We start from the raw sequence: 27,864 nt of genomic DNA on the forward strand, positions 1-27,864 counted from the left end.
CACTGTCCCTGGAAAGACCTAGAAACCAAAGCATTTCCCCCAAACCTCTTCTTCACCTTGTTGCCGTGTTCAAAACCACTCCCTGTCTCCCTGAACATCCTTGGTGGAATAACGGGCTTCCAGGTGGCTCTAGTGGTAAAGAACCTGCCTTCCGATGCTGGAGATACAAGAGATGTGGGTTCAATCCCTGGGTCAGGAAGATCCCCTGGAAGAGGGCATGGCAGACCCCTCCAGCATTCTTGCCTGGAGGATCCCAAGGACAGAGGAGTCCATAGGGTCGCAAAGAGTCAGACACAACTGAAGTGACTTAGCATGCAGGCATGCACAGTGGGTAACAATCTGCTTGCCAATGCAGGGGACATGGGTTTGATCCCTGATCAGTGAAGATCCCATGTACCGCGGAACAACTAAGCTCAAGGCCACAACGACTGACCATCGCCCTAAAGCCTCTGCTCCACAATGAGAAGCCACTGCAATGACAAGCCCAAGGACCACAAGGAAGAATACCCCCACTCGCCACAATGAGAGAAAACCCACATATAGCAACGAAAATTCAGCACAGTCAAAAATAAATACATCTTAAAAAAAAAATAAAAAAGAATATCCAATTATAAGATCATTCCTTTCTCCTCATCCAACCTAAATCTTTCCCCACCATTAACACCTGATAGCTGTTTGAGCTACATACTTCTCCAGACTGTTTCTTCTTGGGGGTGGGAGGGTGCACTGCGTGAGGTCTTAATTGTGGCAGGCTGACTCCAGAGTCTGTGGGTTTAGTTCCCCCAGCAGGGATCATACCCACACCCCCTGCCCTGGAAGAGGGATTCTGAGCCCCAGGATCACCAGGGAAGTCCCGACTATGCCCTTTTCATTCACCCGAGGGCAGCTTCCTAGTCTGAAGGAGATGAGATATCTGCCTCTGCTCTTGTTTAGCTGTGTGATGGTGGAGAATCCATGTCCCCCTCTGAGCTTCTGCCTCCCTCATCAATACCTGGAAGAGAAATTTGCTCACCTTCACCCACAGCTCATGTTCACATTTGCTCCCATGACATTGGTTAAAGCAAGCGACACATCCAAGTCTGATATCATCGGAAAGCAGGTCTAATTCTCCCATGAGGAAGCATGTGTGCTAAATTTCTTCAGTTATGTCCCACTCTGTGCGGTCCCACGGACTATAGCCCCCCAGGCTCCTTTGTCCACGGGATTCTCCAGACAAGAATACTGGAGTGGGTTGTCATGCCCTCCTCCAGAGGTTCTTCCCGACCCAGGAAGCGAACCCACCTCTCTTCTGTCTCCTGCATTAGCAGGCGGGCTCTTTACCTCTAGCACCACCAGGGAAACATCCCCTCACTCTCAAGGGCAGTAACTATTTTGATAACGGATCTACCTCAGACCCAGTGAGGCAAGGAAGACTGTAGACAGGACAAAGAGTGTTTGGTCCAGGGAGCGGGGAAGAAGGGAGAGAAGTGAAAGTTCTTTCTCACTACGACTCAAAGCCTCCTGCGATGTCCCAATCTGTCTCCACTTCCTCCTCTTCAAAGCAGACCTGATGGTGAGGTGGGGATGTGGTGGGGAGGGGGTGGGAAGGAATCGAAGGGGGAGGAGGCGCTATTTCAACAGAAGGACAGTCCGGACGTTCACCTCTCTGCCTGCGGTGATCAGTGCGGGGCATGTGGACACGGTCCTCCCGGGTATAGAAACACCCTCCAGCCTCTCTCCCAGAGGGCCCACGGCACGCCCATGTCCCCAACCCCGCTCAGGAGTGACCTGGGTCGCCTCTGCACCTACTTGGAGGAACTGGAGGCCACAGAGCTGAAGAAGTTCAAGTTATACCTGGGGACTGCGACAGAAATGGGGGAGGGCAAGATCCCCTGGGGGCGGATGGAACCGGCGGGTCCCCTGGAAATGGCTCAGCTGCTGGCGGCTCATTTCGGGCCGCGGGAGGCCTGGCTGCTGACCCTCGGCGTCTTTCATCGGATCAACAGGAAGGACCTGTGGGAAAGAGGCCAGAGAGAGGACCTAGGGAGGGGTAAGGATGATGGCCTGGGCTGAGGCTGCCACCCACCAATTCCCTTCTTTTGTGTTTTTGTTTTGCTGTGCTTTTTTCAAGATTTTTCTGCTGCTTCCTGTTTTAAAATTAATTAATTGATTTGGCTGCACCTGGTCTTAATTGTGGCATGTGGGGTCCTTCTTGTAGCATGTCAGTTTCTCACTCTAGTTGCCTGGAGGCCTGTGAAATCTTAGTTCCCCCACCGGGGGTTGAACCTGTGCCCCTTGCATTGGAAGGCAGATTCTTAATCACTGGACCACTGGGGAAGATCCCCCCTTCTCCTTCCTGATGATCGCTGGGCTCCCAAGAACCACCTCTAGCCCATCCCCCTGGCCTTTGTTCGCGCTGCCTGCAGTACCTCCCTCTATCTTCTGCTCCTGGGAAACTCCTATTCGTCCGTCAGAACCCTGAAGGCACTATCTTTTCTGTGATTCCTCTACTCATTTTTTCCCTCCCCCTGCTCGTCATCCTCAATCACCCTGGCTGGCTTGGAAACCCCACTTTTCATACTAAGTGCTTAACACATATATATTTTGGAGTCCATGAAAGAATAGATGTTCAATAAATAAGTATTGAATCAAAAAATATGCTAGATATGCATGTATATAAGACATTTCAAAGAATGCTAGTTTGTGGTCTGGAGCTGAAGGGGAGGAGGAATCCAAGCTGACTCAGAACTCCCTGGCTGAGGGGTTAATCAGATGGATGGAGGTGCCAATCACTCTGATCGATACCCACGTGGGCAGTGAGTTATTATCATGTAGACAGTTTGATGTAATGGAAGTTAATGTCGTGGAGGGCTAGTCAGATACATGCCAGCTGATCTGGTGAAATTTCTCTTCCAGACGCTCCACCTGGCGGCCCACCCTCACTGGGCAGCGAGTCAGCATGTTCTCTGGAAGTCTTACCTGCCGCTCCAAGAAAAGGTGAGCCCCGAGCCATGTAAGCTGGTGCAGCCACTATGGAAAACAGCAAGGGGGGTCCTCAGAAAACTAGAATTACCGTACGATCCAGCAATCCCACTGTGGGGCATATACCCAAACAAAACTCTAATTCAAAAAGATACATGCACTCCTTTGCCCACAGCAGCACTATTCACAATAGCCAAGACATGGGAATGAGCTAAATGTCCATCGACAGTTGAATGGATAAAGATATATATATATATATATCACGTCTTCTTTATCCATTCCAGCCTGAAGGAGCTGGAATGCCATTCAGCCATGAGAAAAAATGAAATCATGCCATTTGCAACAACATAATACAACTAGAGATTATCGTACTAGGTGAAGTCAGAAAGACAAATACCATGTAATATCACTTACGTGTAGAATCTAAAATATGGCGCAAGTGAACCTATCCACAAAGCAGACTCATAGACCTAGAGAACAGACTCCTAATTTCCAACGGGGAGGAGGGAGGGGGGAGGGAAGGACTAGTTTTGGATTAGCTGATACAGACTATTCTATATAGGATGGATAAACAACAAGGTCTTACTGTACCACAGTGAAGTATATTCAATATCCTGTGATAAATCATAATGGAAAAGAATATTTAGAAAAAGAATGTCTATATGTGTATAAGTGAGTCTTGTCACTGCACAGCAGAGATTGGTACCACATTGTAAAATAAATCAACTATCCGTGCAGGTGTGCCCAGTCATGTCTGACTCTTTCCAGACCCCATGGCCTGCAGCCCCCCAGTGTCCTCTGCCCCTTATCCTATTTCCCAGGCAAGAATACTGGAGTGGGTTACCATTTCCTTCTCCAGGGAATCTTCCCAAGCCAGAGAGTGAACCCGCATCTCCTGCACTGGCAGGCAGATTCTTTACCGCTGGGCCACCTATTAACAGTGAAGTGTGAAAGTCGCTCAGGTGTGTCTGACTCTTTGTGACCCTATGAACTGTACCCCACCAGGCTCCTCTGTCCATGGAATTCTCCAGGCCAGAATACTGGAGTGGATAGCTGTCCCCTTCTCCAGGGGATCTCCCCAACCCAAGGATCAAACCCAGGTCTCCCGAATTTCAGGCGGATTCTTTACCATCTGAGCCACCTGGGAAGTTTAAAAAAAAAAAAAAAAGTTCCCATGTTGATGCTTCTGCTTCCCACAACAAGGAGGCAAGATCTGTGTTGTTGTACCAAAGTACCAAAGTTCCCAGGCTCCATCTAGAAAAGACTTCCAAGGTCATCTCAAAGCAGATAGTTCACTAGACCACGGTTTGCACTGATGCATGCATTCATTAAAGGCTGCTGACCAATCTATCTTTCACGGTCCTTCATTCCTCTCGGTTAGATCCCCAGGAAACCTACCGGGACTACGTCCGCAGGAAATTCCGGCTCATGGAAGATCGCAACGCGCGCCTGGGGGAGTGCGTCAACCTCAGCCACCGGTACACGCGGCTCCTCCTGGCGAAGGAACACTCCAGCCCCAGGGGGGCCCAGCAGAAGCTCTTAGACACGGGCCGGGGACATGCGGGGACTGCCAGCCAGCCGGCCAGCCTCATCCAGATCGAGGCCCTCTTCGAGCCGGATGAAGAGCGCCCAGAGCCCCCGCGCACCGTGGTTCTGCAGGGCGCGGCGGGCATGGGCAAATCCATGCTGGCCCACAAAGTGATGCTGGACTGGGCCGACGGGAAGCTCTTCCAAGACAGATTCGACTACGTCTGCTACATCAACTGCCGGGAGATGAACCTGGGCACCGCGGAGCGCAGCGCGCGAGACCTCCTGGCCGGCTGCTGGCCCGAGCCCTGCGCGCCTCTCCATGAGCTCGTCCGCCTTCCCGAGCGTCTCCTCGTCATCATGGATGGCTTTGACGAGCTCAGACCCTCCTTCCACTACCCGCAGGGCACCTGGTGCCTCTGCTGGGAGAAGAAAGTGCCCGCGGAGGTCCTCCTGGGCAGCCTGATTCGTAAGAAGCTCCTGCCCGAGCTGTCTCTGCTCATCACCACGCGGCCCACCGCTCTGGCCAAGCTCCAGCGTTCGCTCGAGCATCCCAGGCATGTGGCGATCCTGGGCTTCTCCGAGGCCGAGCGCAAGGAGTACTTCCACAGGTATTTCCACGACGGGGAGCAGGCCGGCCAGGTCTTCAGCTTCGTGAGAGACAACGAGCCCCTCTTCACTCTATGCTTTGTCCCCATGGTGTGCTGGGTGGTCTGCACCTGCCTCAAGCAGCAGCTGGAGGGCGGGGGGCTCTTAAGACGGAGGTCGAGGACCACGACGGCCGTGTACCTGCTCTACCTCCTGAGTCTGATGCAACCCAAGCCGGGGACCCCCACCCTGCCGTCCCCGCCCAACCGGAGGGGGCTGTGTGCCCTGGCGGCCCACGGCCTCTGGGAACAGAAGATCCTTTTTGCGGAGCGCGACCTCCGGGAGCACGGCCTGGACGCGGCCGACGTCTCTTCCTTCCTCAACATGAACATCTTCCAGAAGGACATCAACTGCGAGACGCTCTACAGTTTCATCCACCTGAGTTTCCAGGAGTTCTTCGCGGCCATGCACTACGTCTTGGATGATGGAGCGAGCGGGTCCGGCCCCGAGCGGGACCTCAGCAGGTTGCTGACCGAGTACGCCTTCTCCGAGAGGAGCTTCTTAGCCCTCACGGTCCGTTTCCTGTTTGGACTCCTGAACGAGGAGACCAGGAGCTACCTGGAGAAGACGCTGGGCTGGAAGGTCTCGCCTGGCGTCAAGACCGAGCTGCTCGAGTGGATCCGCCGCAAGGCTCTGAGCGAGGGGTCCACCCTGAAGCGGGGCGCCCTGGAGGTCTTCGGCTGCCTGTACGAGCTTCAGGAGGAGGAATTCATCCAACAAGCCCTCAGCCCCTTCCAGGTGGTCGTGGTCAACAACATCACCACCAAGATGGAGCACATGGTGTCCTCCTTTTGTGTGAAGAGCTGCAGGAACGCCGAGGTGCTGCAGCTCTTCGGGGCTGCCTACCAAGCCGATGGAGAGGACGGGGTGAGGTGGCCCCTGGCAACGTCGTAAGTATTTGCTGGGGTTCACTCCCAGAGTTCATGCCCTTAGCCACGTTCATGTTCTCAAAGCTGGTGACTTTTTCCTCCATCCTAGGAGATACTTGGCAAAATGCAGAGAAGGATTTCGCTGTCACAGTTAGGGGAGATCGGACAGATGCTAGGGTCTAGTGGGTGGAGGTCAGGGATGCTGCAAAAATATCCTACAATGCACAGGACAGCCTCCATCACTAAGAATGATTTGGCTCCAAAGTGTCAACAGTGCCCAGGTCGTTTTCTTGTTCTTAAACAACAAGAACAAAAACACTAATGGTTGCTCAGTTGTGTCCAACTCTTTGCAACCCCATGGATTGTAGCCTGCCAGGCTCCTTGGTCCATGGGATTCTCCAGGCAAGAATACTGGAGTGGGTTGCCATGCCCTTCTCCAGGGGATCTTCCTGACCCATGGACAGAAGCCAGGTCTCATGCATTGGCTGGTGGATTCTTTACCACTGAGCCACCAGGGAAGCCCTAAGCAATACTTATCGGAACTAAATAGCGGCCCATGTCAAGGAGAATGTATCCACTCAACATATATTATCCAGGGCCTTATATCTGTGGACTGCACACTCCCTTTTTTTCCAGGTTTTTTTTTTTTTCCTTGTCCTTGCCCTGACAGGCTTAGGAGATCTTAGTTCCCTGACCAGGGATGGAACCTGGGCCCCTGGCAGTGATGGCACACAGTCCTAAGCACTAGACCTCCAGAGAATTCCCAGTGATTTTCTAAACTTACTATATGGTCTTTTTTTTCTTAAAATTTTTTTCACATTGAGGTGTAGCTGATTGACAATGCTATGTTAGTTTCAGATGTACAGCAAAGTGACTCAGTCCCTCAGTATATTCATACAATGTATGAAACATACATATAAATGTATATTCTTTTTCAGACTCTTTTCCATTATAAGTTATTACAAGATATTGAGTATAGTTCCCTGTGCTATACAGTAAGTAGGTCCTTGTTGCTGGGCATTTTTTTTTATATATATATATAGACTGAAGACAGTATGAATAAGCCAGCCAGTGCCCCTAATAGAGCAAACATCCAATGGAGAAGGAAAATAGACAAAGAATAGTAAATAAAGAAATAGGCAAATGAAATGAAATTGATGATTAAGTAGTTGCAAACAGAGTTAACTATTATGAGGAAAGTAAAACCAGGTAATATTATATAACAGTGACTTGGAGGGGGAAAGGCAACATGAAAGGAAGTGGTCAGTGAAGGAAACTCCGAGCAAGTGCCATTCTTTGTGTGTGTGTTTGGCTAAGACTTTGTTTTGATTTGGGTTCCCTGAAGAGTCACCTTAGAAGCAAGGATTTCAACGTAAGTGGAGTGGAAAGGAAACATTCTTTTTCCTTCTTCTCTCTTAGGTTGTGAAACTGGGGGCTTATAAATTAGACTTACAAAAGACAGATTCACAAGCTAAAAAAAAAGAAGTTTACTGGCAGGTTCGTTCCCACTTCCATGTGGATGGACCCAGAAGTAACTAACCCAAAGGGCTCCTTAGAATTTGGGCTTATGCATATATATATATGGAATCTAGAGAGATGGGATTGATGAACCTATTTGCAGAGCAGCAATGGAGACACAGGCAGACAAAGAGAACTTGCCATATGTAAATTATACCTTGCCATATGTAAATTACCTTGCCATATGTAAATTAGACAGCCGGTGGGAGTTTGTGCTTGACTCAGGGAGCTCAGCCTGGTGCTCTGTGACCACCTAGAGGGGTGGGTGGGGGGAGACGGGAGAGAGGCTCCAGGGGGAGGGGACACACGTATACCTATGGCTGATTCATGTTGGTGTGCGGCAGAAAGTAACACAATGTTGCAAGCAATTATCCTCCAATTAAAAGTAAATTTTAAGCAAAATGAATTTGGATTTATGTACTGTCTTAACAAAAGAACAATAGGTCTTTAGGGCTGTGACAAGACAAAAGAAAAGGGTTTTGAGTGTCGGGGTGGCAAGCTGTGGAAAGTAAAATATGTGGGAAAACTGATGAAATAATAGTTTGTGCAGTCTCACAATGATTTCATCAGGTTTGGAACTGCAGGGGAAGAATTGTCTTCCTTCTTAGGGTCTCTGGCTGGGCCTAAGAATTAAATCGACATAAGAGCCTCCAACTAATAAAAATAAATGGAAAAAAAAAAAGAAGAATGCCAAAAAAAAAAAAAAGACAGCGTAGCAGGGGAAACACCCGAACTTTACTGAAAGACAATGAAGACCGGAAGAGCAAGTGATGCTGCTGGCCTGGGGACCACACTTGAGAACCACAAGTAGATGAAAGGCTTTAAAGAGCTCCCTGGGGCTTCCCCTGGTGGTCCAGTGGTTAAGACTCCCTGCTTCTGCTGCAGGGGGCGCAGTTTCAGTCCTTGGTTGGAACTTAGATCTCCCATGCTGCATGGCACAGCCAAAATAAATAAACCAATAAATTTAAAGAGCTCCGTGATAGTAACTCAATCAACAAGGAGCAGAGCTGTATGGTTTTCTGCCCTCTCTGAGTTGCTTGCTAATGCTTTTCAAAAAAAAAAAGTTATAATGGAATATTTCAAATATACACAGTATATATAGGTAGATGAATATATATACATGACCAGTTAGCAACATTTTGCCAAATGTGCTTCATCTATTGTTACCTGTCTTGCTTTTTTTTTCCCCTCAAAAAATTTTATAGGGGGATTGTTCCTGCTAGGCTTGTGGGATCCTATTTCCCCAACCAGGGATTGAACCTGTGCCCCCTTCCCTCACCATGGCATCATCATTCGTAACAAAATTAATAATTCCTGGGAATTTCCTGGTGGTCCAGTGGTTAGGGGACTTCCCTAGGGGCTCAGGCAGTAAAGTGTCTGCCTACAATGCGGGAGACCCAGGTTCAATCCCTGGGTCGGGAAGATCCCCTGGAGAAGGAAATGGAAACCCACTCCAGTACTCTTGCCTGGAAAATCCCATGGACGGAGGAACCTGGTGGGCTACAGTCCATGGAGTCGCAAAGAGTCAGATATGAATGAGCGACTTCACATTCACTTTCACTTTCCAGTGGTTAGGGCTTCTCGCTGTCACTGCGAAGGGCCTGGGTTCAATAAAGGAATCAATCAGCATAGCAAAAAACAACAACCAAAACACACAATTCCTTAATATCTTCTAATACTCAGTCCATATTCAAACATAGAGCTTCCCTGGTGCGTTCGTGTGTGCTAGGTCGCTTCAGTCATGTCCGACTCTTTGCGTGCCCTCCTCCAGGGGATCTTCCCGACCCAGGGATCAAACTTCTGTGTCTTACATCTCCTGTATTGGCAAGTGGGTTCCTTACCACTAGCGCCGCCTGGGAAGCCCTCGGGCTCAGTGGTAAAGAACCCACCTGCCAATGCAGGAGACACAGGAGACGTGGGTTCGAGCCCTGGGCTGGGAAAATGCCCGGGAGAAGGAAATGCTAACCCACTCCAGTCTTCTCACTGGGAAATTCCATGGACAGAGGAACTTGGCGGGCAAAGAGTGGGAGATGACTGAGGGATGAGCACACATGCAAAGGCAAACATCTCCGTAAATCGACGGTCCCGTCTGTCCTTCCTGCAGCCCCGAGAGGCACGTTTTACCCGACATCTACAGCGAGCAGCTGGCTGCTGCCCTCAGCACCAACCCCAGCCTGGTGGAGCTGGCTTTGCACAGCAACGCCCTGGGAAGCCGGGGGGTGAAGCTGCTATGTCAAGGACTCAGACACCCCAACTGCAGACTGCAGAACCTGAGGTGAGTCCAGGCTGGTCTGTGAGCTTCTGGGGACCCTATCGTTCCATCTCAAGGGGCTCCGTCAGAAAGAGCATAGGGTGGGACTTCCCTGGTGGTCCAGTGGTTAAGACTTCCAGCTTCTACTGCTGGGGGCACGGGTTTAATCCCTGGTTGGGGAGCTAAAATCCTGCAAGCCACGAGGTGTGGCCAAAAAAACCCAAAAAATCATAGGATGATGTTTGCTTGGGCTCCCGTAACAAAGCCCCACAGGCTGGATGACTGAAATGATGGACTTTGATTTTCTCAAAGTTGTGGAGGCTGGAAGTTCCGGATCAACATGTCAGCAGGCTTGGTTTCCTCTGAGGCCTCTCACCTTGCCTTGCAGACGGCCACCTTCTCCCTGTGTCCTCACATGGTCTTTCCTCTGTGTCTCTGTCCTAATCTCCTTTCCATATAAGGACACCAGTCATATTGGACTAGGGTCCACCTTAACGACCTCACTTTAACTTAATTACCTTCTTGTAGTGATGGAGAAAAGAAGAAAGAATGGGGAGAGGAGGAATAAATTAGAGGGTTGAGATTAAAATATACACACTTTGTTGTTGTCGTTTAGTCGCTGAGTCGGGTCCCACTCTCTGCGATCCCATGGACTGTAGTCTTGGCAAGAATACTGGAGTGGGTGGCCATTGCCTTCTCCAGGGGATCTTCCCAACGCAGGGATTGAACCCGCATCTCCTGCATTGGCAGGTGGGTTCTTTACCTCTGAGCTACCAGGAAAGCTCATATATAAAATAGATAACCAACAAGGATCTATGGTAGAGAACAAGGAACTCTACTCAATATTTTGTAATAACCTATAAAGGAAAAGAATCTGAAATATATATATATGTATACATAGATGTATTCATATATATTTTATATATGTATATATTCAGTATAGCTGAATCACCTTGCCTTGATGTATACCTGAAACTAACACAACATTGTAAATCAACTGTGCGTGCTTAATCGCTCAGTTGTGTCTGACTCTTTGTGACCCCGCGGACTACAGCCCACCAGGCTCCTCTGCCCGTGGGATTCTCCAGGCAGGAATACTGGAGTGGGTTGCCATGCCCTCCTCCGGGGGATCTTCCCGACCCAGGGATCGAATCTGCATCTCTTACGTCTCCTACGTTGGCAGGCGGGTTCTTTACCACTAGTGCCACTTGAGAAGCCCCTTTACAAAACAACCCCAAACGAAATCACCAGGCTCTTTTCTTCTTTCCATCCCAGGCTGAAGAGATGCCGAGTTTCCAGCTCCGTCTGCGGGGACCTGACGACTGCGCTGATCGCCAACAAGCACTTACTGAGGATGGACCTCAGTGGCAATGACCTGGGGCTGCCGGGCGTGCAGCTGCTTTGCCAGGGGCTCCGACACCCCAAATGCAGGCTGCAGGTGGTGCAGTGAGTGTCCCCCCCGGGAACATGTCCTTCAGCTGTGTGACCTCCTGGGACAAGCTGGTCGTGTCCCGGAGCTTGAAGCATCTCCCCAAATGCCGACCCCCAAACCCCTACCTCACATCACGGCTGCCCTTAGACCCGTGAGCTGAGATGCCACCCCTCCCCAGACTTTGCACTTTGTGCAAGTGTGCTGAGTCACTTCAGTCGTGTCTGACTCTTTGCCACCCCGTGGACTGTAGCCCGCCAGGCTCCTCTCTTTGTGGAATTCTCCTGACAAGAATACTGGAGTGGGCTGCCATTTCCTCCTCCAGGGGGTCTTCCCCACCCAGGGTTCAAACCCGCATCTCCCGCTTGGCAGGCACATTCTTTACCACTGAGCTCAAATTAGAACTGCCCTTAGACCTTTGACCTGAGACGTCCCGCCCTGGACTTTTTGCATTTTGGAGAACCTGTTTCTGGCCTCTTCTGACCCCACTCACTTCCACATGGTGAGGAGTCCCTGGGGCCACCTGCCCACCCAGAACCCACACCCTATTTATTGACCACATCCTGAGTAGTCAGAACCCTATGGGTCTCTGCGCAAAGATCCTTTTCTTGTGCAACTTCCTTTTTCTGCAGTTCCACTGTTTTTAAAAAATCACCCTGCCTTCCCCCTCTATGTCTTCATTACTACTCATAAGAACACTCCGTTTTTTTCCCCATATTTTAAAAACTTTCTTTTTTTTTTTTTTTAATGTGGACCATTTCTAAACTCTTTATTGAATTAGTTACAATATTGCTTTTACTTTGTATTTTTGGTTTTTTGGCCACAAGGCCTGTGGGATCTTAGTTCCCCGACCAGGGATCAAACCCAAACCCCGCTAGTTGGAAGGTAAACTCTTAACCATTGGACCTTCAGGGAAGTCCCCCAACACTCTACTTCTGACACTTTTATGTGTGGAGTTATCCCCACACCAAGGCATGTGACGCCAACTGGGTGTCCTGGAGTTTAACTTGGTTCTAGCACTTTCTACCTGGAGATGGCATCAGAGTAAGGCTTCATTGCCTGGAACCTGTGTCTCCTGCACTGCAAGGCAGATCCTTAACCACTGGACCACCAGGGAAGTCCCATGTTTTTGTTTTTGTTATATCACTTAGGAAATTAGAGATTTAGGAACTCTGTGCCAGGAGCCAGTGCAGAGATCTGTGTGTGTGTGTGTGTGTGTGTGTGTGTATTTTTTACTATTATCTCACTGCCCCTCATCTTACTCCTCCAAATCAACTTCTACTTACCCTTCGAGAACCAGCTCAAATCCTCCCAGAGAGCCTTCCCTCACTGCACACCATTTGCCAAAGCTCGGTGAGGAGGTCCCTCCACCGGGATGCTCAACAAACAGTAACTCACACTGACGGAGCACTGACCATGTGTCAGGCTAGTTCTACACCCACTGCTTTTAATAAATTATGTAATCCTCACAACAACCCTCTGAGGCCAGCACAGTTATTATCCTTATTTTAGTCAGTGACTTGAGACATGGTGGCACATGTAACAGAAAGCTGAGACCTGATGAAAACGCACTAGAGGGAATTCCCTGGTGGTTCAGTGGTTAGGACTCCGTCCTCTCGCTGCCAAGGGTCAGGGTTCAATCCCTGGTGTGAGAACTAAGGTCCCACAAGCCACAATGAGGTGCAGCTAAACAAACAAACAAACAAGCAAAAAACCCAAAAATCAAAACAAAAAAACTCCCTTGAGGTCAAAGTATGGGGGGTGGGGAACAGATTGTTGAACCCTAGAGACCCTGCTCTGAGCTATTACTCTGTGTACACTGCCCCCATGAGACCTCCTATGTGTGTGTGTGTGTGTGTTAGTTTCTTAGGCGTGTCCGACTCTCTGAAACCCCATAGACCACCAGGCCCCTCTGTCCATGGGATTCTCCAGGCAAGAACAGTGGAGTGGGTTGCCATTTCCTTCTCCAAGAAGAACTATAGAAAGAAAGAAAGTGAAGTCGCTCAGTCGTGTCCAACTCTTTGCGACCCCATGGACTGTAGCCTACCAGGCTCCCCCATCCATGGAATTTTCCAGGCAAGAGTACCCGAGTGGGTTGCCACTTCCTTCTCCAGAGACCACCTATACTGGATCATACTTACTCATTTGTCTTAATAGACAGGATTCTCCTTTCTGGAAATGACAAAATCCTGTTTGTCTCTGTAACTTTAGCGACAATTGTAGGTTTGTGTCCAGCTCTTTTGAAACCCCATGGACTGTAGCCCGTCAGGTTCCTCTGTCATGGGGTTTCCCAGGACCCAGGAAAGAATACTGGAGTGGGTCACCATTTCCTCCTCCAGGGGTTCTTCCTGACCCAGGGATCAAACCCACGTCCCTTGCATTGGCAGGCAGGTTCTTTTCCATTGAGCCGCCAGGGAAGCATGTCGGCTGATTCGATGGGCCAGGGCAGGAACCATCAGGATACAGAAAAGCAAGATGGCGCCCTCTTCAACTCTTCTCTTTCCTCCCAAGGTTGAGGAAGTGTCAGCTGGAGGCCGGGGCCTGCCGGGAGCTGGCCTCTGTGCTCAGCATCAGTCGCCATCTGCTGGAGCTGGACCTGACAGGAAATGCACTGGAAGACGCGGGCCTGAGGCTCCTGTGTCAAGGTTTGAGGCACCCAGTCTGTAGGCTGCGGATTTTGTGGTGAGTTCTCCCGGTGTCTCTGTGAATCTGACTCCTCTAGGGACCTCATATGGGCTTCCCTGTGGCTCAGAGGGTAAAGAATCTGCCTGCAATGCAGGAGACCCAGGTTCATACCCCAGGTGGGAAATATCCCCAGAAGAAGGGAATGGCAACCTATTCCAGTATTCTTGTCTGAGAAATCCCATGCACAGAGGACAGAGGAGCTTGGCAGGCTACAGTTCATGGGTTTGCAAAGAGTCAATCACAACTGAACACACACACACACACACACACACAGTTATTTTTAATTTTTTGAGGAACCACCATACTGTTTTCCGTAGCCACTGCACCATTTTACATTTCCACCAACAGTTCGGAGAGGTTCCAATTTCTCCACGTCCTCACTAACACCTGTTGTTTTCTGTTTTTTGGATAATGTCTATCCAAACAGGTATGAGGTGATATCTCACTGTGCTTTTGACTTGCATTTTCCTAATGATTAATAATGTTGAACTTTTTTTTTTTCACGTGATTTGTGTCCATTTATATGTATTCTTTGGAGAAATGTCTATTTAGGCCTTTGGCCGTATTTCGAACAAGTTGTTTATTTGAAAACATTAGTTTTAAGATTGGGGGCAGGCATTTGCAGCAATATGGATGGACCTAGAGATTATCATACTAAGCAAAGTCAGTCAGAAAGAGAAAGACAAATGGTATCACTTACACGTGGACTGTAAAATACGACCCAAGTGAACTTATCTATGAAACAGAAACATTCACTGTTACAGAGAACAGACTTGTGGTTGCTAATGGGAAGGCATGGTGGAGGAGGGAAAGGCTGGGAGTTTGGGGTTAGCAGATGCTAACTATTATAAATGGAATGGATAAAAAATAAGGTCCTACTGTACAGCTCAGGGAACTATACCCAATATCCTGTGATAAACCCTAATGGAAAAGAATATGAAGATGAATCATTTTGCTACACAGCAGGAATTAACAGAACATTGTAAATCAAGTCTCCTGTAATAGAATTTTTTAAAAAGACTGGGGGCAGGGAGTATAGCATCAGCATTGTACAGGAAACCCTCCCGAGCACATGCTGAACTGGATTTTCTGCAGGTTGAAGATCTGCCTCCTCACCGGTGCTGCATGTGAAGACCTGGCGTCCACCCTCCACGTGAACCAGAGCCTGGTGGAGCTGGACCTAAGCCTGAATGACCTGGGGGACCCCGGGGTGCTGCTGCTCTGTGAGGGCCTCAGGCACCCCCAGTGCAAACTCCAGACCCTCCGGTGAGTCCCCGCTTTCCTCACTGTCCTAGGAGTCCAAAGTCACGATTCCCGCCCTCCTGCCTAGGCTCAGTGGGGCCGTCTCCCTCCCCTCCTCTCTAACCTCTAGTTCTATCAGCCTCCTGTCAAAGGCTTTTCTGCCACAGGGCCTTTGCACAAGCGGTTCCTTCTTCCTGGAATGCACTCCTTTTTTTTCTTTTAATATTTATTTTATTTATTATTTATTTATTTAGCTGCCCCCAGGGTCTTACTTGCAGCATGCAGGATTTTTAGTTGTGGCATGCAAACTCTTAGCTGTAGCATGTGGAATCTAGTTTCCTGACTAGGGATAAAACCCAGGCCCCCTGCTTTGGTAGCCTGGAGTCTTAGCCACTGGACCACCAGGGAAGTCCCCCTGAGATGCACTTCTGCTCTGATTTCTCCTTTTTTCCACCCTGATAATACCTGTTTCATCTGTTAGGATCCAAAGCAAATGCTGCTTCTTCGTGCACACCTTCTCCAACCCCTAGATAAGATTACTTTTAGGGTCCTATTTGACCTTATTTTTCTCCTCAGTGTCACTTATCAAAATTTGTGTGTGTGTGTTGTATTCCAGAAGTGCATGAACAACACATTGTGGCAACGTGTTCCAATGACTAACATAAGATCTGGCTCAGAGATTATATTTTGAAGTGATGGAACAGATGAAAAAGCAAATTAAAAAAATAAATAAAATGGGGAATTCCCTGGCAGTCCAGTGGTTAGGACTTTGCACTTTCACTGCTGGGGGCTGGGGTTCAATCCTTGGTTGGGGAACTAAGATCCCAGAAGCTGCTGGGTGGGGTGGAAAAAAAAAAAAAAGCAGCAGGACCGTCAATTCCATCTCGCCCCTCCCCCATCCCCTCTCCCCACCTGTAAACACTAGTTTGTTCCTGTATCTGTGAGTCTGCTTCTTTTGCATAATATTCATTAGTTAATACAGTAACATTTTAAACCCCATTAAACTGAAGATATCTGGGAATTCCGTGGTGGTCCAGTGGTTAGGACTCCCTGCTTTCACTGCCAAGGACCAGGGTTCAATCCCTGGTAGAGGAACTAAGATCCAAGCCCTCTCTTTCCCCAAAAAAATTTCAGAAGGAATGAGCCAGCTGTCTCCTGTGCTTAATGTCTTCCCAGGCTCGGCATTTGCCGGCTCAGCTCTGCGGCCTGTGAGGGTCTCTCTGCTGTGCTGGGGCTCAGCCCCCACCTTCGGGAGCTGGACCTGAGCTTTAATGACCTGGGGGACCGTGGCATGTCCTTGCTGTGTGAGGGGCTACGACACCCCTCCTGCAGACTCCAGAAACTCTGGTGAGTGGCTGGGAGGCAGGGCTGCTGGGTGTGATGCTGGTCCCTGGCAGGGGCGGGGTGGGGGGCACCGAGTGTTTTCCTGTCCTTGTCTTTTTTCTATTGGATCGTTATCCTTCCATCCTTCCATCTCTCTGGAAGATACGAGATGCTCAGAGGTGGAAAGAAAAGCTGTGTAAACGAGTCGCAGAGTAATCCACTCCTCTGGAATACAAACAGAAGAGGCTAAATTTTTCCATCCAGTCATTGCTTCTAAACACATTCTGTAAAACTCCCCTTTTCTCTAGGCATTTACTTGGGCAGATTTATAGCTTTCTGGTAACCTTTATGTAGTAAAAATTCAATCTGGGGCTTCCCAGGTGGTCCAGTGTCTAAGGCTCCTCACTCCCAATGCAGGGGGCCTGAGTTCAATGCCCTGTCAGGAAACTAGATCCCACATGCCTCAACTAAGACCGGATGCAGTCAAATAAATAATAAATAAATAATTTTTTAAAAATTCAGTCTGGTCCAGAATAAACTTCAGTCAAGTGTTAATGAATGTTTCTTCCTTCCTCTTTCTCCCAACACCAGCCCATCCCTTCCTCCCAAAAGACTTAGAATGAGAGGAGGCTGTGTCTATTTTTTAATTAATTATATTAATTAACTTATTTTTGGCTGTGATGGGTCTTCAGTGCTTTTCTCTGGTTGCAGCGAGCGGGGGCTACTCTTTGTTGCGGGGCAAGGGCTTCTCACTGCCTTGGCTTCTCTTCTTGTGAGTCTATGCTGGTGGCTCAGATGGTCAAGAATCTCTTAGAGGCTCTAGGCAGGCAGGCTTCAGTAGCTGTGACTCACCAGCTCTAGAGTGCTGACTCAGTAATTGTGGTTGCTCCCTGGTATGTGTGATCTTCCTGGACCAGGGATCGAACCTGTGCTCCCTCCATGGGCAAGCAGATTCTTAACCACTGGAACACACCAGGGAAGTCCAGGGCTTATCTATTTTTAATTTTTTTCCCTTCATGACTCTCTTGCTTATCTGGGGCCCTGGGTAACTGGAAACGAAGATGAGGGCTTAGGGACAGCATGTCTTCCTTTTATTTATTTATTTTTGGCCACACTGGGTCTTGGTTGCTGCGAGAGGGCTTTCTCTAGTTGAAGTGCACGGGCTTCTCATTGCGGTAGCTTCTTTTTTTTGCAGAGCACAGGCTCTACAGCATGGACTCAGTAGTTGTGGCTCATGGGCTTACTTGCTCCTCAGCATGTGGGGTCTTCCCGGACCAGGAGTCTAACCCATGTGTCTTGAATTGGCAGGTGGATTCTTAACCACTGGACCACCAAGGAAGCCCCATCTCTCCCTTCATTGGTGCGGCTAGGTCCCCTCTGGGATGTCAGTACCACGCCCTCCCAGTCTGGCAGGTGTCCAAATGATACCTCTCTCGTGGGGATTGTATGTATGTTCTCATGGGGACCCCAGAGGAGGTGCTCCTGACATGGAATGATCTGGGTCAAGCTCTTTCCACAATCCCCTCCCCATATGTCCTACTCATGACCCTTCTGTGGCTGTGAGGTGGACAATTATACATCACCCACCTGGGTCTTTCTCTTCCATTTCAAGTCCTGAACTGTTGCCTTATACCTTGTTTGGAGGCACATATTGCCTCACAGCCTCAGTCAAAGATGAAAACATTTCCATCTAACATCCCAACTACAGCAACACTTCAATAATGCTACCTATTTTTACTGTAACAGCATGGAATACAGGAAAGAAACACAATTGGACAGAATAGAAACCAGAGAAAATCAGATGGCATAGTGTTGGGTGGGACAGGAAGCAGCCCAAATCATGCTGGCTTCTTAAAAAAAAAAAAAAAAAATGGTGGGGGAGAGCATTGATCAAGTTGTGTAACTGGAAGTGTAGATTTCAAGTATGGCTTGATCTAGGCATTCAGATATTTGATCTCCATTATCTTCTCTACTTATTGCTGTATTGACTCCATTCTGCGTTAAGGTTAACCTTGATCCAATACATGGTGGCAAAATGCCTGCAGCTCTATAGATGACTTCTTTTCAGGTGTAAGTTCTGAACAAAAAATCTCTAGGGAAAGTGTGATTCTGATTCACTCAGTTTGGATGGATCCTGTGCCCAGAAGGGACCACTCATGGTGGCTGGGGACAAGGAAACCAACCAGCTTAGGCCTGGACCCTATATCTACTGCTAGAGCTTGTAGACATTAATACCTGAGATGGGGGTGTCAATGAGAAATTGGGATAGAATGACTAGAAGGAGATATTCTTGGCTGCAGAATCAGGATATCCATTACAGATGGAGCTGTGAATTGAGAAGTCTCTTTTTTTTTTTTTCCTTTCTTCTTTTGTTTTAAAAAATTAATTTGGGGGCTTCCGTGGTGGCTCAGTGGTAAAGAGTCTGCCTGCCAGTGCAGGAGACACGGGTTCGATTCCCGGTCCAGGAAGTCCTCACATGTCAGGGACCAACTAAGCCCGAGTGCCACAGCTACTGAGCCCATGAGCTGAACCTGCTGAAGCCCAAGCTCTGCAACAAGAGAAGCCACCACAATGAGCCCGAGCACCACAACTAGGGAATAGCCCCCACTCACCACAACCAAAGCCCACACAGCAACGAAGACACAGCACAACCAAAGATTAAAAATAAATAAGATTAAAACCTTAAATTTTTAGCAGAGTATAGTTGCTTTACAACATCGTGTTAGTTCCTACTGTACAGCAAAGGGAAGTGTCTTTAAATGCCTTGATGAAATGCTTTCCCTCACCACATCGGCCTTAACCTGGACTGCTCTGGTTCTAGTCTACTTTTCTCTTAAACTGATCCCTAAAAACATCACCCTGATTCCCTGCGAAGCTGACACTTTCCAACAGGAACTGCCCACATTGCTTCAACCACTTCTCGTCTTCCACAGGCTCGACAGCTGCAGCCTCACAGGCAAAGCGTGTGAGGACATTTCCTCCGCCCTGGGCGTCAACCAGACCCTCACAGACCTTTATCTGACCAACAACGCCCTGGGGAACACAGGTGTCAGGCTGCTATGCGAGAGGCTGAGCCACCCAGGCTGCAAGCTCCGAGTCCTCTGGTGAGAGATGGTCCCTGCCTCTGGAGGAGACGGGACCCGGGGCTTGGGGTCGGGAGAGTCAGTGTGCTCAGTCGTGTCTGACTCGGTGACCTCATGGACTGTAGCCCGCCAGGCTCCTCTGTCCATGGGATTCTCCAGGCAAGAATACTGGAGTGGATTGCCATTTCCTCCTCCAGGGGTCTTCCCCACCCGGGGATCGAACACGGGTCTCCCGCACTGTGGGCATATTCTTTACTGTTTGAGCCACCAGAAGCCCTCTTGTAAGATGATTACAAATTTGTTAACACAGGCTAGGCTCTTAAAAATGGGGTGTAACTTAGAGCAAGCTTATCTCCCAATAGGATTTGATTTACAATGAAGAACTACTTAATGGAATTAACATATTTTAACCAAGCAGGATGAGACTGAATGCCACCAGAGTGGCCTGGAATATTTCCCATCTTGTGTCCTCAGGCTGTTTGGCATGGACCTGAATAAAATGACCCACCGAAGTCTGGCGGCACTTCGAGTGACAAAACCTTACTTGGACATTGGCTGCTGAGTGGCTGAAGCTGCTGGTTCTTCACTTAAAGTCAGGACAGAAGAGGACCATCCAGGACCCATGAATCAACGATGATCTCTGTCTCTTTACTTCCTCAAGAGACAAGATCCTCTGCAGGATAATCTTTGCTGCTTGGGGTCTGTGCGATCCCTGTGCAAGAGGGTGGAATTTTAGTTTGGAGAGTTGGTGCTATGGAGAGAATCCAGGGCAGGGTCCCAGATGATTCTAGAACAGAAGCTCTCAACTGAGGGTGATTTTTGCCAGCCCCCCCCCCCAACCTCCCCCTTCCCAGGACACCCAGCATTGTCACAGGCCACTGGACTGGGGAGATTTGTTGGCATCTTGTGAAGTCCTGCTATAAACATCGTAGAAAATAAAAATACACTGACAGTTCCCACGACAAAGTGTTAGGGAACTATTGACCATAATCACCCACCTCCGCCAGGTCTGCTTGCCTGACTTCTCACAACAGGAGGTCCCGATAAGGAGCTTGATGCTGCTTGTTGATTATCCATCTTAAATAAAGCAGTATATTATCCATCCCAAACTACCCCTTCCCCCCATCCTTCCCCTCTGGCAACCCTAAACTCATGAGCAGACTTTTTAAGGCTGTCTGAACTAGGGGTAACCTGACCCACTTACAGCAATCCCTAGGCTGTCGTAAGGGCTTCCCAGGTGGCGCCAGTAGTAAAGAACCCGCCTGCCAATGGAGGAGAGGGTTTGATCCCTGAGTCAGGAATATCCCCTGGAGGAGGGCATGGCAACAGTATTCTTTCCCGGAGAATCCCAGGGACAGAGGAGCTTGGATGGGGTCACAAAGAGTGAGATATGACTGAAGGGACTCAGCACACGTACAGGCTGTCATAAAGCTGAAGGCTAATGGAATCTGTGGGCTTAAAAGCTGAGACTACACCTTAAGGTAAAGGCATGAGTTTTCTGGCTTTGTAGTCAGAACTGCACCTCCAGCGTTGCAGGTGGATTCTTTACTGATGAGCCACTGGGTAAGCCTTAGTTTAAAACTAGCAACACAGGACTCCCAGGATTTACTGGACACTCAAGGTTCAGTGGCTGAAGTGGCTTGGGGAGGGCTACAGAGCACAACTTCTCAAAGATGGGATGTCCCGATTATAATGGCCAGGATTTCCCGCTAAAAATTGTGAAATCACCATTACTACACACCAGTAATCATATCAACTCTATTTTAGATTTCAGAATTACCCAATTATTACCAAGAAAACTTACATGAAGCTTTATCTCCAAATCCAATTCTAAGCAGAGCCCTGGGAAGTAACCTTTCACATTCACCTATAGGTTATGGATCTTGGCAGACTGCTAGCCCATTGATTCTAAGGTCATAGTTCAGCCACTTGAACTTCTGAAAAAACTTATATTTAATTCTTAACACCAGACTTTTTCATTTATTAGTTGGAGGCTAATTAGTTTACATTATAGTGGTCTTTGCCATAGACATGGATCAGCTGTGGATTTACATGTGTTCCCCATCCCGATTCCCCCTCCTATCCCTCACAAGTGCTCAGGGCTGGTGCACTTGGAAAGCCCAGACTGCATAACTAAGTTGTGTCTGGCTCTTTTGGAACCCCAAAAGACGCCTGTCCATTTTCCAGGGAAGATGACTGAGTGGGTTACCATCTCCTTCTCCAGGGGACCTTCCCAACCTCTAGGGACTAAAAACCCACATCTGTCTCCTGAATTAGCAGTCGGGTCACCAGATAATTGCTACTGTAGGCAGATTCTTCTACCCCTGAGCCACCAGGTAAGCCCTAAATTAACACCATTTGTGCACTTGTAACACTGCCAATCTGTGGAGCTTGTCAGAAAGCTACAAATTCCCTTTTCAGCCTTCAATGGTATTTTATACCCCAAGTGCTACTAGCCAAAACTTGAAAATGAGACCATGGCAGCCACCCCTAAAGATGCTCCACCCTGGCTAGAGGGATGGTCACACAGGGTGTGAGAGGCAAAGCTTCATCTGTGGCTCCCCATTTTTGACTCACATGAACCATGCCGCCACTCCCATGGTAAACTGTCTCCCACGTAACTAGTTCCTGGTTCCCAAACTAGTTTCTGGACAAGACATTTGTGGTTAGTCCCCAACCCAGGGAATGAGATTGCTAAAGCCCTAGAAACTACCTCCATGGCTTCATTAATCCTGAGCAGCATGCAGGATCTAGGATCTTCATTTTTCCTCACTAGGGATTAAACCTGCACCCCTTACATTTTAAAGACGGCCTTACCCAGTTCACACAAAGGCCCCATTATGCTAATGTAAATGCCACCAAGATAGACCCACTTTCCGGCAACCCCCCCAGAAACCTCCCATAGTGCCCCAAGGACCAACTTCTGGAAATAAAGTGACTAACAGCACATAAAATAGATACTGTTTTATTAACATTTAAAACCAATGTTATGATTAGTGAAATTATAATAGGCAGAGCTTTTAATGACTGTTGAAATATTACAATAGGCAGAGCTTTTAATGGAGCAACGTATTGAACACTGCAGATTAGACAAGTCCTGAAATTGGAAGTAAAACCCATCGTTGAACAGAAGGCGTTGGTTGCTGACAGAATCTCGACTTAAGACAAACCTAAGGGAGTCGGTAATTGTCGGTAAACGCGAGCAGATATCGCAGATGCCAACCATTAGATGGTTTTCCCACGCAGGGACGCTCGAAATGGGAGCACTTTCCAGTCACGAATCGGCAAGAACCCCCATTTTGAGCATCCCGGTCTGGGTTACTGGAAGTTTAGTGATCTCTGTAAAAGTCATTGGTGCCGAGATAAGGAGCACTATAGACAACCTCCCCATTCATTACCAGGCCGCCAGTTAATACTTATGTTAACGTGTATTCACAGGAGACAGCTCGACCAGACTCATACTAGAGTTTTAAAAAGGAATGGCAAGGAGCAGACACGATTTCACCAAGTGGAAGTTTCTCTCAACCGGTAACACTCAAAACATGGCGGCACTTCCCCTCGTAAAACGGAAGTGCCCCCACAGTTTGAGTACCACAGGCTGAGAAGTTGTGGGACGAATCACCAAATGACGGATTTAGGAGACAGAACGATTGAAAGGGTTAGCACTAACCCCACCTTAATCCCAAACCACGAAAAGGTCAAGAGGCAAAAGTAATCAAATTATGAAGCTCGTGTTCACCCCCCCTCCGCAATCCCCATAGGAGTAAAAATTCAGTTAAGGAGAGTTAAGTGCCATGCAGGTTGGTGAGAAGTCGCTGCATGCCGAGGTTATAATTGACTTTTCCTTGGACTTCCTAACAGTCCTTTACACTGGAAGCACGGAGGCAGTGAAGGTTCAATCCGTGGTTGGGAACTAAGGCCCCTCATGCCACGTCGTGCGGGTAGAAGTGAAAAGGTTGCCTCAATTTGCGCAGAAAATGCGCAAAAAATGCGCAGAAAATGCGCAAAGTGACATTCTCCCAAATGTCACTGGCCAAACAATTAGTAACTGGGGACACAAAAAGTTCTGCGACCTGAGAAGACACTGGTCTGGGCGGGCCGGGAGTGGGATTCTCGTTGATTATGCCTTTTGTACTTTCAATGCAGGAGACGTGGGTTCGATCAACTTGGGAATATCCTCCATGCCTCCTGGCGGAGAAAAAAAAAATGAAAAATCCTATTAGAATACACAAGGGCGGTTTAAATGAAAAAAGGTAGCTTCGGAAAGAGGTAGCAACCCAGTGCAATTTCATAATACTGAAAACAGGAAAACATTGAAAATAGAAGAGCACCTGGAAAGAGAAACGGGAGAACAACTTAAGGAAAAGAATGTCCAGGTGATACTCACATGATGCAGAATCTCATTGCTTCTTTCGCCAGGGAGTCAGGTCTCAGACCCGCCGACCTCTTATATAAGCCAAAGACCCAGCCTTTGAGGGGAAGACCACTCCCCTCCACAGGTCTCCACCCAGATCCACCCTGCCCCATTCTGAGTCAGACCCACCCTCCAATATTTTTTTTTTTTTTTTAACCGTTGACTCCTTCATTGTTTAGACCACCGGAACAAACAAATCATAAACAAACTAGGAAAATGCATAGAAGTACCCCCAAGAACATAACTGTACCTTCTGGGGACTCGGTTATTCATTCAACTATTTACTATTTAGCAATTATTTGTTGAGCACATAAGACACCCCAAGGCATGCTTGCTAGTGTCTGGGGTGTTTGGGGTGAATAAAACCATGGATTTTATAGTCCAGGGCAGTGGTTTTTGACTGAGGGTGTTTTTTTCCTCCCCAGGGGACATCTGGCAAAGTTTGGAGACACATTTGATTGTCACAACTGGGGAAGGCAATGGAGTACCTTCAACCTTTTGTGGAGAACGCCAGGGGTCTTGGTAAACATTCTAAACTATGTACAGCGCTTTACAAGGTGAATAGTGTCGAAGCTGAGAGACTGAGACCTAGAGGAAGGGTGATGGACAGAAAAAACAAGCAAGAACACATCGAATTCTGTTCATATTATCTCCTCTGAATCTCTGCATATTCATATAAAGCATTGATGTAGGGATCACTTCTGAGTTCTTTAAATCCAACACCCTATTAAAAGGTATTTTAAACGTTTTTTTTTTAACAACTATGAATATTACAATTTCTCAAAATATTTTCAGTATCTTTTTAAAATGTGCAGTTTTACTAAATTTATGTGTATTATTGAGGTCTGAGTATTCTCCCTATAAGAAATCCTGGACAAGGAGTAACAAGTCCATGGGGCTTGCTTAAGATGGTTGGATGAAGTTCAGAAAATATATAAATAAAATGGTAAAAAAAAATAAATACATGTGCCTTAATGCTTAATGGCAGTACAGAGTATATCTTTAGCCTAATTTCATTAATCCCCTAATGTTAGACATTTTCAATTTTTACAAATTTAGGATAATTTATTAATAGTGCTATAATGAGCATTTTTAATTAAATTTTTTATTTTATTGGCAAATAATTGGTTTGCAATGTTATGTTAGAATGAGCATTTTAAAATATTTCCTGTTTTTTCTTTAAAGAAAAATTTTTTTCTTTTACAATGAGCTTTTTCTTTTTTTTTTGGCCACCCTGACAGGCTTGTGGAATCTTAGTTTCCCAACCAGGTATCAAACCTGGGCCTGTGGCAGTGAAAGCATTGAGTCCTAGCCACTGGAACATCAAGGAATTTCCTAAAATGTGGATTTTTGAGAGCAACTTTGGTAAAAATGGACACATTGGTTTCCACCCAGATCTAACCTCGCCACTCCTCTCCACCTGGACTCTCTGCTATGTCCCCAAACCCAGCAAGGTCCTTTTCATCACCTTATTTTCTCTGCCACTGACAGCTTTTTCTTCCTGCCCTTCACCCTCATGGAGCACATTAAGGGCCGACCCTTCTGTGTCTCTCACATTTCAAGGGCTTAGCATTTTTCTTTGTCTAATCACTAGCCACTTGTCACAGTTGTCCTTTGAGCTCAGCTCCCAGGGAACAGTGGTTTGTCTTATTCACCTATATCCCCCCACCCCCAAATCAGCCCTGAGGCCCGCACTTAGTAAAAATGCAGGAAGCATTTGTTCTTAAGGGTGAAAAATTCTATTAATGCAATTGACTTTAAGAAACGTGAAACAAAGACTTCCATTCAAAGTTGATTTTAAATAAATCCTGTGGAGAAGGAAATGGCAACCCACTCTGGTATTCTAGCCTGGAAAATGCCATGGACGGAGGAACCCGTTGCAAGAATCAGACATGACTTAGCAACTAAACCACCACCAACATGCCCACTAAAACCTCAAGTTAATATGTTTATTAGCTACCTTTTCCCAATTTTCCCCCAGCTTTATTGACGTACAATTGATTTGTTAACTATTAAAGTTTTATTGATGTATACTTGATTTTATTAACTATTAATGAACCTTAAGTCTCAAGTTAGTATCTTTCCTCTTTGAAGTTATTAGTCACTCAGTCCAGTCCGACGCTGCAACCCCACGGAATGTAGCCTGCCAGACTTTGCTGTCCATGGGAATTCTCCAGGCAAGAATACTGTGGTGGATTGCCATTTCCTTCTCCAGGGGATCTTCCCAAACCAGGGGCTGAACCTGGGTCTCCTACATTGCAGGAACATTCTTTACCTTTCCTCTTTGCTGAGCCACTTTTTTTTTTTGATTCAAAAATTCCAAAGATTTGATAGCCTGGGGTGGCTGGGGGAGACTAACGGAAAAAATGTTTGCTAAGTCAAACATTCTTCCTGCGGAATTGAAAGCTCTTCATTTGCAAATCACTAGACCTTGTTGTCATTACAATCACCTGGTCTCTCCACCCTCCCCGCCCAATTCGTACCTTTATCTGGCTGGTCTGCATACCAGTAAGAATAGCTTTTTAAAAAAAAAAAAAAATCCTCAACAGTTTTTGAAATCTTTTTATGTACAGAGTTCTTTACTCAACAATGAGGTACAGCCTGGAGGTGAATGGGTGATAATTGTGTTTATTAAAAGGATTCCTACAATTTAATGTAAAGTTACTGCTTTGTGCTGAAGTTGAGGAGAAAAAGTGGGGGGAAGGGAGGACTATTTCCAGACTAGTTGAAACACTTTAGAAGACCTTACCTGTGTGTTCGACAGCTGAGACTTATTAGACATCATTTAATATATCTGGGCTTCCCTGGTGGTTCAATGGTAAAGAATCTGCCTGCCAATGCAGGAGACCTGGCTTTGATGCCTGAGTCGGGAAGATCCTCTAGAGAAGGAAAAGGCAACCCACTCTAGGATTCTGGTCTGGAGAATCCCATGGACAGAGAAGCCTGGTGGGCTACACTGTGTCCAAAGGATCACATAGAGAGTTGGACACCTCTGAGTATAGGCGATACTCAGTATGGCCTTCAAAACCAATCAAGTAAGCAGTTATGCTAGAACATCACATGCGTGCTAAGTCCTCCCTTCAGTTGTGTCCAACTCTGCAACACTTGGGACACAGGTAGCCCACCAGGCTTCTCTGTCCATGTGATTCTCGATACAAGAATGCTGGAGTGGGATGCCATGCCCGCCTCCAGGGGCTCTTCCTGACCCAGGGATCGAACCTGTGTCTTCTGTGACTCCCATGTTGCAGGCAGCTTCTTTATTGTTGGGCCATCAGAGAAGCCCTAGAACATCGCAGGCTATGGGAAAGAAATAGAGCAAAGTTTTGAGAGTTGTAATGATACAGACACAATACACAGTAGGTCTACTTGTCCAGAATTTTCCAGTTCTTTTAATTGCTTTCTTTCCTGATTTCACTGAATCATGCATCCTCAAGGACACTTCCTCCATCCAGCTTTCTAAAATAGCAATTCCATGGAACTTCCCTGATGGTCCAGTGTTTAAGACTCCACACTTCCAATGCAGGGGGCATGGGTTTAATCATTGGTCAGGAAACCAAGATTCCACATGCCATGTGACGAGGCCAAAAGAAATACAGGAAATAAATAAAATGGTACAGTTATGACTGATTCACTTTGTTGTATGGCAGAAACTGATATAACGTTGTAAAACAATTTTCGTCCAATCAAAAAAAAAAAAATAAATGAGCATGAACACATGAATATATTTCAGAAAGTGTCAAAGTTTGTGCATATTTGAAAAAAAATTATAATTTTTGACTTTCACATCCATGCTGTGTCTGGAGTACATGGTATGTATGCATAATTAGCCGATATTATAAGCTCCTTTGCTTATTTCTTTATCATGTTTCCAAAATGAGAATGCAACCTTGATGAGGGAAGGACATTTTCTATTT

General features: G+C 47.3%; 1 protein-coding gene across 3 annotated transcripts; it reads left to right on the forward strand.

Annotated features, from left to right (window-relative positions):
- Nucleotides 1-1,667: 1,667 nt before the first annotated feature.
- NLRP12 (NLR family pyrin domain containing 12) lies at nucleotides 1,668-26,473 on the forward strand. 3 transcript variants are annotated; one of them, XM_043434946.1, is made up of 11 exons: nucleotides 1,668-2,029; nucleotides 2,896-2,976; nucleotides 4,343-6,026; nucleotides 9,628-9,798; nucleotides 11,050-11,220; nucleotides 13,715-13,885; nucleotides 14,984-15,154; nucleotides 16,307-16,477; nucleotides 19,387-19,557; nucleotides 24,376-24,472; nucleotides 26,045-26,473. In XM_043434946.1, the coding sequence occupies exons 1-11, from the start codon at nucleotides 1,741-1,743 to the stop codon at nucleotides 26,090-26,092; spliced, it is 3,225 nt and encodes a 1,074-aa protein (XP_043290881.1). In that variant the 5' UTR covers nucleotides 1,668-1,740; the 3' UTR covers nucleotides 26,093-26,473. The 3 variants fall into 3 exon arrangements, with proteins under 3 accessions (XP_043290881.1, XP_043290883.1, XP_043290882.1); XM_043434948.1 differs by lacking the exon at nucleotides 9,628-9,798; XM_043434947.1 differs by lacking the exons at nucleotides 24,376-24,472; nucleotides 26,045-26,473 and adding an exon at nucleotides 20,011-20,646.
- The last annotated feature ends 1,391 nt before the right edge of the window (nucleotides 26,474-27,864 follow it).

The sequence above is a fragment of the Cervus canadensis genome, chromosome 18 (genome assembly GCF_019320065.1).
Source record: "Cervus canadensis isolate Bull #8, Minnesota chromosome 18, ASM1932006v1, whole genome shotgun sequence".
NCBI lineage: Eukaryota > Metazoa > Chordata > Mammalia > Artiodactyla > Cervidae > Cervus > Cervus canadensis.